Genomic DNA, 11,766 nt, shown 5'->3' on the forward strand with positions numbered 1-11,766 from the left:
GCTATTCTTCAAATTCCTTTTGGGTCATTCTAAAGATATTTTTACATTTCATTTCCTCATGAGTATTTTGATTTCCACTTTTTGAATGATGCCTTTTTGTCTCTTGTGCTTATTTTAATTGATTATTTAGCCATGTAGATTTTTTTTGGTTCTCTTATTATGTTTTTTCATTTAAATTTGAGTCTATATGATAGTGTCTTTAAAAAGTTTCCATGCAGTTTTCAGGGACTTCACTTTTGGCACTGTGCACTGTGCCTTTTAATTTCTGTTTAACTAACTTCCTCATTTTTGTGTAGTCCTCCTTTCTGAAATTAAATGCTGTGGTCGCTTAGGACTAAATCAAGAATTGCCCCTTCTCTTGTGGGTTGTAAAACTAGTTGCTCCAAGAAGCAGTCATGTAAGGTGCCCTGAGATGACATACCCAATCAATGTGGGGATAGTTGAAATCTACCATTATTATTGAGGTTTTTTTTATTTTTATAGCCTCTCCATTTTCCCTAAGCATTTCAAAGTCACTATTACTGTCCTGCTCATGTGGTCGGTATATATTCCTACTGCTATGTTCTTATTATTAAAGCATGGAATTACTATCCATAGAGATTTTACGGAACAGTTTGAGTAATTTAAGATTTTTTGTCGTTTGATTCTACGCTTTCTTTCACATATATTCCTACCTTTCTCATTTAAACTAGAGGATTCTTTAAGTGATGCAATGACTTCCACAAAAAAATTGCTTCTTTTGTCTCAGGAGAGAAACAAAGGGTTAAAAGAGACTTTTTAATTGAATTGTTTTGTTGACCCTTTAGTCAGATGTCCTAGATGTTCACAAACCATCTTTAATATCAACGGGAGTAATCTTTTAGGTATTTACAGAAAGCACATGTTTATGACTATTATTTCTGGGTTCCACCTATTTGGAGATGACAGGTTCCTACAAGTGTAAGGAATAATGACTTTCTTACTTAGTATAAAGGAGACATTAGCTGCAAAAAATGGACTATTGAAATTATTCCTATGCATTCTGTCAATGAGAGTAATTTAATTCTGTCTCCCATAGCATTCACCAGCAGCAAAAGATGGTCCTTGTACTTCTTTTATCAAAACCTACTTTTGCCTGTCTTCCTGCCTTTTTTTTAAAAAAAAAGTCCAGCCATATGCAAATGAGACTAGTGATTTGTTCTCTGCAGAGTTTGGTGTCTTTGTGGATTCCTATGGAAGGCGCAGTCGGACAGAGGACCTGAAATGGAGTCGTTTGCCTTTGGCTTTTGGTAGGTGTTGAATGACATTTACCAGTTTTGTATTGTTTCCAACTAGTTCCAGTGTTCAGCATTCTGGGAGTAACAACGCCAGTGGAAAGCTAAGTTCCTGTTAAGCTGCACAGTTTCCCATTACAGGGCTGCAGTAGAGAGAGATGTCTCTCCTGAAGCCCCAAAGTTATCACAACAAGCAGGGAGGCACCTCTGTCCACTGGGCCTGGTGAGGAGCTGCCTCAGGTCGAGGAGAAGCTCCCCTACTTATAGGCCCCAACAGGGAGCTGCTGCAGATGGGAGAGAGGGGCCCCTCCCTGCTTGTTGCTTCAGCTATGTTGGGGGGACAATGGGGCTCCATGTGCTGTGGAGCCTCATGTGCCCTTCCTTCTCCCCCTGGAGCTGAACTTCCTGGCCACCTCTTGCATGCAGCATGATGCCCCAGAACAGGCATCACTCATTCTGCCTTAGCACCCCATCCAGGTGAGCCTGAGCCCCAACTTGGAGCCACTTCCTGCACTGCAAACTCTTTATCTCCAGCCCCACACTCCCATCTCAGAGGCATATTCCCTTCCCTGAGCCCTTCCCCAAATTCGTAGTTCCCTCTTGCACCCCAAGTCTCTGGGCCCATCCCAACCCCCTCCCTCACCTTACAGACTCGTCGTGTATTCCAAATCCCTCATTCCCACCCCGCAGACTGGAGTCCCCTCTTGCACTCCGAACCCTTCCTCCCCCGAGCCTTCACACTCCTGCACCCCAACCCTCTGGCATAGGCCTGATCCCCCTCCCGTACTCAGAACCCTTTAGCCCCACTCCTGCAATATGTAGATAGTTGTATGTACAAATATATGACACATCACCTCCACATTGCTGCACATAACAAAATTCATTCCACTCAGAGGTGGAAAAAATTGGAAGGAACACTGGTGAGAAGGATCCTCTTCAGATTGTGTTTTCTAGTGGTTACATCCATTTCGGTTTTTACTTATTTGTAATAGCTTTTCTGAAGCATGAAGAATAAGAGAAAAACTAAATTAAAGTGTATATTTGATTACTGTTCCCAGACTGGCTGTAGCTAAATTGGCCTTTGAAATTTTTAAGGGTGCCTGGTCATCTCTGAAATTTTTAACAATCTGCCATATCAAAATTAAACCAAAGGAAACTTGTACAGTGCCTAATAGAATTTGTCCAGTTAATAGTCCATTTTAAAATCCTTTTTGTGTGATGTTATTACTGATACAATGGTATGAGAGCAAACAGCTACAAGTCAATGATTCTTTAAGATTGTTTCTATTTAACATTGTAGTATATAGAAGAAAACACATCCTTAGTCTTCTCTATGGACTGCAAGAGAGCAGGAAAATGTTACTTTTGTCCTGCAAGATTCCTGACTTATGTCGCTAATGTAGAGTCTGTGCATGGTGTTCTTTCTCTGCTGCAGCCTACAGAGAGCCCTACCTGTTTGTGACCCATTTCAATTCTCTTGAAGTGATTGAAATTCAGGCTCGTGCTTCTCTAGGGTAAGTTGTGCTCTGCTCAGCACTTTGCAAAGTAGAACTATGATTTGCTGCAGGGTGTTTTCCAAGAATAATGTACTGCAACCAGATTATAAAGATTTTTTTCTTTCCCCTTGACACTCAGCACTCCTGCACGAGCCCACTTGGATATCCCAAGTCCTCGGTATCTGGGGCCAGCAATTTCATCTGGGGCAATTTATCTGGCCTCTTCCTACCAGGACAAATTAAGAGTGATCTGCTGTAAGGGAAATCTGGTGAAGGAGTCCAATAATGATCATCACAGAGGATCCTCTGCTACACGCAGGTACGAGTTACTGTGCTATACTGAGTCCAAGCCTGCCAATGGGGGTGTGTACCTTCGGGCCCAGAAAATTACTGCTACTACAGCAGCAGCGGTGGCAAGAGCCATGGGCCCTTTTGAGTCACCACTGGAATGCCGCTCTGAGGGCTAGGAGGTGAGTGGGGGGCCAGCACCATAGTCCCAGTGGCTCTGAGGACTGGCTGCCATAGCCCTGCCCATTCCACCTTAGGCCCCACCCTTTTTTGGGAGCACAGAGCTGGGTCCCGCACATCCCTTGCCTGGGGGCCCATAAAAGCTGTCAGCCTCCTGATTCAGTCTTGTTCCTCATGTTATTTAGGCAGTGCTAGTTCTTCAAGTGCTTACTCATGTCCTTTCCATGTAGGTGTGCGTGCACCGTGTGTATAGACATCGGAGCTTTTTCCCCCCCAGCAGTACCCGTTGGGCCAGCCAGGGAGCCCTCTGGAGTGGTGCCGCTAAATTGGCACATATCTGCCCCTGCTGGCCTTCCAATCCCTCAGTTCCTTCTTCCTGCCTTTGACAGTAATTGGAGTGCCTTGACTTCTCTGCACATAGTTGTTCATAGGACTTTGGTGTTGTTTTGCTCTTAGTACTTAGTGGTAGTTAGTAGTCAGTTGTTCACAGTGGGAGTTCCCGCTTTATTTCTCCCCTCCTAAGGAGGGGATGCGGCGGGAGCTGGGGGGCAGAGGGAGGAAGGAGGGGAGACATGGTTTCAAGCCTTGCTCCGAGTACTTGAAACCTATGCCCTGTGGTGACCCCCACAACGCTTGCCTAAAGTGTCTGGGGGAAGGCCACCTTACAGATAGCTGCAAGATTTGCTGGGGCTTTCAGCCCAGAATGAAGAGGGAGCATGATTCTAGGCTCAAGTTCCTCCTGATGGAATCTACTCTCCATCCGCTGGCACCAGACTTGGCACCTATTATACGTGGTGCGCCGGGATTGCTGTGGGAAGCTGCAGGGGCACCGAGACAGTTTGGGACCTTATGGAGCTGACGTCATCCAAGGGTCAGCACCAGCTATTGACACCGGGATGCAGGGAGCAGTGCGGCACTGGAAACGGCAGCGAGACTGGCTTTAAGAGCATCAGCAGCTCTGCTGGCAACCTCCTCCACAGCACTGCCCACCTGAGCGCTTTCATACCAGCACAGCCTGCAATACTGAGGCCATCTTCCGAACATATGCCACCGCCTGCACCGGTCCACCACCACGGGAAACCTGTCGTGGTGGTGAAGCACCAACCCCAGCACCAATCCCCAATATTGTCTTTGACGGCACCACCATGATTGGCGTCGGACTTTTCAGTGGAGGCGGAGGTAGTGTGTTCCAGGGCCTCCTGGACTCGGTCCTGTTCAGTTGGGTTTCCACATAAGCAAGGAAAAGTCCATCTTGTTCCACACTCAAGTGATCAAGTTTGTGGGGACTCATCTAGATTCCACCACAGCCTGGACCTCCATACCCAGGGCCAAGTTTACAGACATGCAGGACATTATTGAGGGGCTGAAGGTCTCGCCCTTCATAGCAATCAGAAGTTGCATGCAACTCTTGGGCCATATGGCAGCATGTACCTACAAGGTGCAACGTGCCAGATTGCACCTCTGCCCCCTACAAGCATGGCTGAGACATGTTCACAACCTAGCCCACACTCAGCTGGACATGGTGCTCACCATCCCAGGAAACATTCTCCTCTCGTTTGAGTGGTGGTTGCAGGAGGCGTGGTCTGTGCGGGCATTCCTTTCATCAGATAGTGTCCCTCAGTGCAGCTGGTCATGGATGCTTTGGACACAGGCTGGGAGGGGTAAACCTTTTGGGTCTCCAGACTCAAGGTATGTGGTCCCAAGCAGAACAGTCCCTTCATATAAATGTTAGAGAGCTCAGGGCAGTCCGATTAGCCTGCCAGGTATTTCTGCCTCACCTGAGGCACAAGGCTGTCTCGGTCCTGACAGACAATTCAGTAGCGATGTTCTGTATCAACAAATAGGGTGGACCTCGTTCTCCCCTGTGTCAGGAAGCCTGTTCCTATAGGAATTTTGCCTTGCTCATGATATTCACTTGGAGGCTCCCGAGGACCTGAAACGTCCTGGCGGACAGGCTCAGCAGGTCATTCAGTGATCCCTCAGGAAGGACATAGTGTGGGATATTTTCCACAGGTGGGGACATCCCCACCTAGACCTGATTGCCATCTACAGCAACATAAAGGGTGGGTCTAGACTACAGGGTTTTGTCGACAAAACTATACCTGCGTCTACACTGCCGCTGCATAATGTCAACAGAACTTGGCAGTTTTGTCAACGGCCGTAAGCCTCATTCTACAAGGAATAACGCCTTTTGACAACAGAGTTCTGCTGACAGAAGGCATTATTGCATCGATACTGTCCTTTGCGTCTACACTGTCATGTTGACAAAGTAGCTTGCTTTGTCGACAGAACTGGATGTAGTCTAGACACTCTTTGTCGACAGAAGCTTTGTCAACAGTATCTGTCAACAAAGCCTCTGTCGACAAAAGCCTGTAGTCTAGACGTACCCAAAGTGTTGGGACTTCTGCTCCTACCTGGGCCACGGCCAGGGTCGCTGAGGGATGCTTATACGTAGATTGGCCCCCTCAACTGCTGTATGTGTTCCCTTTTACCCCAATACACAAAGTCCTCCTCAGGGTGAAGAGGTTCAAGGCCTCAGTGATATTAGTGGCGCCAGAATGGCCCCGCCAACACTGGTTCCCCACTCTCCTGGATCTGTCAGTGGAGGAGCCCATGGTGCTTCCCTTACTATCTGATCTCATTACCCAGGACCTGGGGAAGTGGGAGGGGACAGATGTGGCACTCGAACCTCCACTCCCTCCATCTCGCAGTGTGGAAGGTTGGTGGTTAAGGGGCGCTGAGCATCTCTGCTTGGAGGCAGTAAGGAAAGTCTTGTTGGAGAGTAGGAAACCCTGCACTAGGGCCGCATGCTCAGCAAAGTGGAGATGTTTCCCTAATGGGCCTCCCAGAGCGGGGTGGACCCTATGGAAGCCCCATACCACTCATCCTAGAATTCTTTTAGAGCTCAGGTGGCAAGGTCTATCTACTTTGTCAGTTCAGGTTCCCCTGGTGGCCATTTTGGGCTTTCACCCAAGGGAACAGTACAGGCTGTGTTTGCCAATGCACTAGTCAAGCGCTTCCTTAAGGGGGTGGACAGGCCTATATCCATCAGCCCCTTCCACCCTGGGGTCTTAACTTGATCCTCACAAGGCTTATAGGTCTTCTGTTTGAACCCCATTGCCACTTGTTCCATAAAACAGCTTTCATGGAAGATCACCTTTTTGGTGGCCATCATGTCCACTAGCATGGTGTCAGAGTTATGGGGCCCTCACATCAGAGCCACTGTATACAGTTTTCTTTAAAGACAAGGTGAGACTGTGCCTTCACCTGGAATTTCTCCCAAAAGTTGTCTCCCATATTCACATATCCCAGGACATTTACCAGTTTTCTTTCCAAAACCTCACGCTGCGCCTAAGGGCCTTACACTCATTGAATGTCAGGAGAGCCCTAGTGTTTTATGTAGCAAGAACAAGACCATTTCACAGATCACCTCAACTCTTTATTTCCATAGTGAAAAGGGTGAAGGGCCTTCCGGCGTTGGCCCAGCGTTTGTCAACCTGGATCTCGTGCATTAAGGCATGCTACCACCTCGCCAACGAGCCACTGCCTCCCCTCACAACCCATTCCACTAGGCCGCAAGCTTTGTCCATGGCCTTTTTTGCGCAGGTGCCCATCCTCAACATCTGCAGGGTCATCTGTGCACATTCACCAACCACTATGCCATCATGCAGTAGGCCAGGGATGATGCAGCCTTTGGTAGGGCTGTGCAGCAGTCCATTTCCAGTTAATCTCCAACCCCACCTCCTGTGGTAGAGCTAGGGAGTTGCCACATGGAATGGACATGAGAAAGCACTTGAAGAAAATACGGTTACTTACCTCGTAACTTGTTCTTCAAGATGTGTTGTTCATGTCCACGCCAAATCCCACCCACCTCCCCTTCATCAGAGTGTTCTGGCAAGAAGGAACTGAGGGGGTGGAGGGCCAGCAGGGGTATATATGCACCAAGATAGCAGTGCCAGTCCAGGATGCTACCTGTCTGTCTCAATGGGTACCGCTGGGGGGGGGAAGCTCCAACTTCTGTGCACGTGGCACGCACACACCTACATGGAATGGATATGAGCAACACATCTAGAAGAAGAACAGTTATGAGAGGTAAGTATCTGTTTTTTCTAGAGCCTTTTCTCCCATATTGTTGCATGGCAACCTCATTTTGCTCTAATGGGAAAATTTCCTCCACAAATACTTTCAAAACAAAACAGGAGTGTTTAGTGATGTAAATACCATTGTGAAAAAGGAGATTCCTCCAGGCGATGCATGTGTGTGTGATATTCTTTCTAAAATCCTTTTAATTTGTGTGTCCAAAACAAAATTGCCATGGAAGTACATTTCCTAGTTGTTCTAGGAAGAGAGATACTCCAGCTGAGTTCATTTTCAGATCCGCAAATCCTCCAGAATGGGAATGTCTTGCGACACTTCATAAATTAAAAGAATTTACTCTAGAACAAATAGATAATTAGATTGTGATGATTTCCATAAGGACCATGGGAAGGATTTCTGTGTTGAAGCGTAGGATGGCAGCCTTCCTCACTGAAGATAATTTTGCATGGAATGGGTTGCTCAGTGATCCATAGGTGGTCCCTAGATTAGTGCTGGATTAAATAGAAATGAGTTTGTTCCACAAGTAATCAGGATACTTTGTTTTCTTAACGTGACCAAGAAACCTGCAAAAACATTGTTTTAGAACAATAATAAAACTAGACTTTTAAACATTGATACACTACATTAATTGTTTAAATATTTCTTGAAATAAATTGCTTGCTCCTAATCCTGGAATTATTCTTTAGCTATAGCAGCTGAGGCTGCTAGAAGATGATTTGGGCCAGAAATGATATATTACTATCTTGCTAATGCGGCCATAACTTGAAAGTCTAATGTTAACATTCACTATTGCCATGAAAATGGAACACAAGTGATTTCAAATTATCTTTAAAAGCTAAAATCCCAACCCTTTAAAGATCGTCCGTGTAAATGCGACAGTGTAGGAGAGTGTACTAAGTGATGTGATCTTGTGTTAATCAGAATGGGGCCAAATTAAACAGTATAAGTGAATATTGCGGCTGATAGGGCTGTATTGTATAGTGAAAAGTCTTATCTATAAAATGAGAGAGAAATCTAAAGCCTGGCAAATTTGTAACCTCTGTGCTCCCATCCTCTTATCAGAATGCTTACATAGACATCCAGTAACTTGTGCTGTGTGTACAAAACATGAGGTGTAAATTAATTTTTGATACACTTTCATATAATTTAGTAGAAACACTGATCAAGCTATGTGGTCTCCTGGTGCAGAGACTTCTGCAGCAATATTTACATTTATCTTCAGAAAGAGGATACAATTATTTTCTGTAATAGTTGGTTTCTGGCCATAGCCTGTTTAAAGCCACACTTATCTACCTCTTCTCATGAATTGTCGTTTAGGCTTCTTTAGGACACCATGTTAAAGGAAAACTGCTGGTAAGTGTCTGTAATAGTTACGTTCCATCCAGCCAGGACTTACCTGGTGGCTGGTAACAAACCTTTGTAGTTGGTGCTATTATATCCACAGAGCACACATCTCGGAACCTAGGAGTGTGGCTTTTCTGAACAGTTCAGAGAAGTGGCTTCCCTTTTTCAGTAAGGCTGAATTAGTTGTGGGCATGTTTTCATTTGAACAATGTGAAGTGATTGGGGGAGTGGGGAAGATACACTCTTCTTAATTAAAAATGTAACTTTAAGGTTTTTGTCACTCAGCTGTCCACGTCCATTGTTTTTGAATGACAGTAGCCCTAATAAGAGAGGTCCTCCCACATATAATGAGCACATAACCAAGCGGGTAGCATCAAGCCCAGGACCACCAGAAGGTCCAAGCCACCCTCGAGAACCAAGCACACCACATCGGTATCGAGAGGGAAGGACAGAGCTGCGCAGGGACAAGTCTCCTGGGCGACCACTGGAGAGAGAGAAATCTCCAGGCAGGCTTCTGAGCACCCGCAGAGAAAGGTCCCCAGGAAGGTTGTTTGACGAGAGCAGTAGGGGGCGAACACCTGTGGGAGGTGCAAGAACTCCACTCTCACAAGTCAATAAGGTAAGTTAAGCTGGAGCTCTGTCAAACTTCTGAGTCTCCCGCTGGGGAGTCACTGTTTGCATAGTGAAACGCCTGTGTGGGAGAGGGGCTTCAACCTACGCCCACTTTAAAATATGTGCAGTCGCAGTCCATAGAAACATATAATAGGCATTGGATATCTGAAAATCTCTTCAACAGAGAATATTTTCTTCCAGTGCTATCCTAGAGTGTTTAGATCTGTTTGACTATAGTCTACATCTGTGAATGAGGAGCGATCTGCACAGAGAGAAATCAGGTTCACACTGAACATGGGAGGAGGTTTATTTGGGAGGAGAAGGTGCTTGTCAGGAGCACATTATGTGCCAGGTAAAGATGGTGACCTTTCCTTCACTGGTAGGGGAAGATTCATGCCACACAGTGTTTTCATCTAGGCAAGGAGACAAATGGTACTCTGCTACTGCTACCTACTGGCAACAGTGCTGCTTATATGACTTGGGACCACATACAGGAGAACAGGAATGTTTTACTCCATCTTGAATAACTTGTAATTTTATTTCCGCTAGGTCTGGGACCAATCTTCAGTATAAGTCTCAGCTAGACAAACTTACTCCTCATCGTGATCTGCAGGAAAAACAAAGGAAATGTACTGAGTATATGCACTCCATGCTTCTGCTGCCCGGTTACCAAAACAACCTTATGGGACCGGAACTTACTCCACATCTGGAGACGTGTGACTCTAACAAGGATTGTCTGCCTCTCAGTTTATTTCCCTGCACCTTCCTGCAGTCATACTTTTTGCACTTTGTACTACTGTTACTCTTTCAAGCAGTTCATAAACTTTTTGTACTCTAGCTTTAGTCCTTAATAGTTCATCAAGGAAATCAAATGGGATGAGGATCCCGACCCAGATCTTAATGTGGTTAGCACCATTTACCAGATAACAAATCATAGTTTTGAAAAAGATGCTGGTATTTGTGATGGCCTTGTAAATGGAAAGGCCATGGTGAGTCGGTTGCAGTAGACAGCATCGCTGGATATTCTCTACAGGACTCTAGAGAATTAATCTGGATCTGTTTGTTCCCCTCCCTCCACCCCTCCCCCTCCCATTCAAAGCTCATTCTCTTTTGTTCTCACTCAAATTGCTCCAGTGCAGCTTTGTTCAGATGGATGATGAGAAGGGCAGATCCCTTGATTAGATGGTCACAGTCCCCCATGCCCTAAAACAAAGTGCATTGTCTCTGACATTCTAGGGTACGAGACTTTCGACCCAAGTTTTCTGCATGGCAATTCACTGCATGCTGCCGCACCATCACGCTGGCTGCTCTCTCCTTTTAGGTTGCTGTGCTAAGTATTGTATTGTACCTCACCTGTAAATTAATTGAAGTCTTTAGATTACGCTGCAAAATGACTGCCATGATTTACTGGAGAATTTGGCACAGAAGAGAGTTACTTCCTTATTATATGGCAAGAGAACTATAATCACTATCCCTCTCCTTCACATCACCCCAGTGTCTAACATGATCCCATTCAGAAATTGCATCCGAATCTTATGGCCATTGTTTTCCATAGAGGCCACTCCTCACAGTCAGGTTGTCCCCTCTCCCCTGAACTTCATAGGAAAGCATGAGAAAGCAAGTGCACAGAATTATCATCTCTCAAAACAAAATTCTTACTTTATGATTGTATCTTGTACTGTAAAACCTAACAGTCACGGCACAAGAGGATACTTGCAATAAACAGCTTTGGCGGTTACCAAACACCTCACCTCTGCTTCTGCCTCTAACCTCAAGCCATTTATTGCTTCATATTCTCCAATGCCATGAACATTTTCCCTTGTAACTGAGCCAGGGAGCAAATGATTCTCGAGGCAGCTTTTGACCATTCAGTCTGCTTCAGCAACATGCTGAGTGAACAACTATGTTCTCTATAAAAAAGGAAAGGAGCAAAACTGCATCCCATTGGCCAAGCCTTTTATCTTCCGCTTGTTCCTTGCCAGCCAGTGCTAACCTGTCCTAGACACCCATAAACCTCCAAATGCCTTGTCAGTGCCCTTTGGCAAGTTCATGGATATTGTGTTCTGTTCTCTTGTCTGTTGGGTTACTTTAGACCAGATGATTTGGCAGGAAACGTGCTGAAAATTGTCTCTTGGTCTTAGTATTTTGAAAGGTCACAGAGATCAGTCTTCAAGTCTTTGCATCTCATGGAAGATCTTCATGGCCTAGAAATGGGTTTGTCAAGTCCTGAGAGTGTATATCTTGTGTCTTGTTTGTGAAATGCTTCCTGTTATAGAGATAGCTCAAAGGACTGTACATATTTACAAGAAACTTTATATTCGTAACAAAAGGAAATTGAATTGGTTTCTACTTTTTTATTGTAAACTGCATTTTTCAACACTAGCTTTTTGTTTTAATGGTGGTTGTGGACAGCCATCTTCAGACATTGGAGGGGCCTCAGCTTAATCCTCCCAGATCCCATGAAGAAATATTGTGACATTAAATTACAATCAAAA

General features: G+C 45.3%; 1 protein-coding gene across 8 annotated transcripts in view; it reads left to right on the top strand.

Moving 5' to 3' along the window:
• The window catches only part of CIT (citron rho-interacting serine/threonine kinase), a 150,594-nt gene extending 140,231 nt beyond the window's left edge, over positions 1-10,363 (top strand). For 4 of the 8 annotated variants that reach the window (XM_075898125.1, XM_075898130.1, XM_075898131.1 and 1 more), the window contains 5 exons: positions 1,188-1,268; positions 2,689-2,767; positions 2,889-3,068; positions 8,945-9,278; positions 9,821-10,363. In XM_075898125.1, the coding sequence (XP_075754240.1) occupies positions 1,188-1,268; positions 2,689-2,767; positions 2,889-3,068; positions 8,945-9,278; positions 9,821-9,844 (698 nt within the window). In that variant the 3' untranslated portion in view covers positions 9,845-10,363. The remainder of the gene's footprint in view (positions 1-1,187; positions 1,269-2,688; positions 2,768-2,888; positions 3,069-8,944; positions 9,279-9,820) is intronic. The other 4 variants (XM_075898127.1, XM_075898132.1, XM_075898129.1 and 1 more) reach the window with 1 other exon arrangement.
• Positions 10,364-11,766: the final 1,403 nt, after the last annotated feature.

The sequence above is a fragment of the Pelodiscus sinensis genome, chromosome 15 (genome assembly GCF_049634645.1).
Source record: "Pelodiscus sinensis isolate JC-2024 chromosome 15, ASM4963464v1, whole genome shotgun sequence".
Classification (NCBI taxonomy): domain Eukaryota; kingdom Metazoa; phylum Chordata; order Testudines; family Trionychidae; genus Pelodiscus; species Pelodiscus sinensis.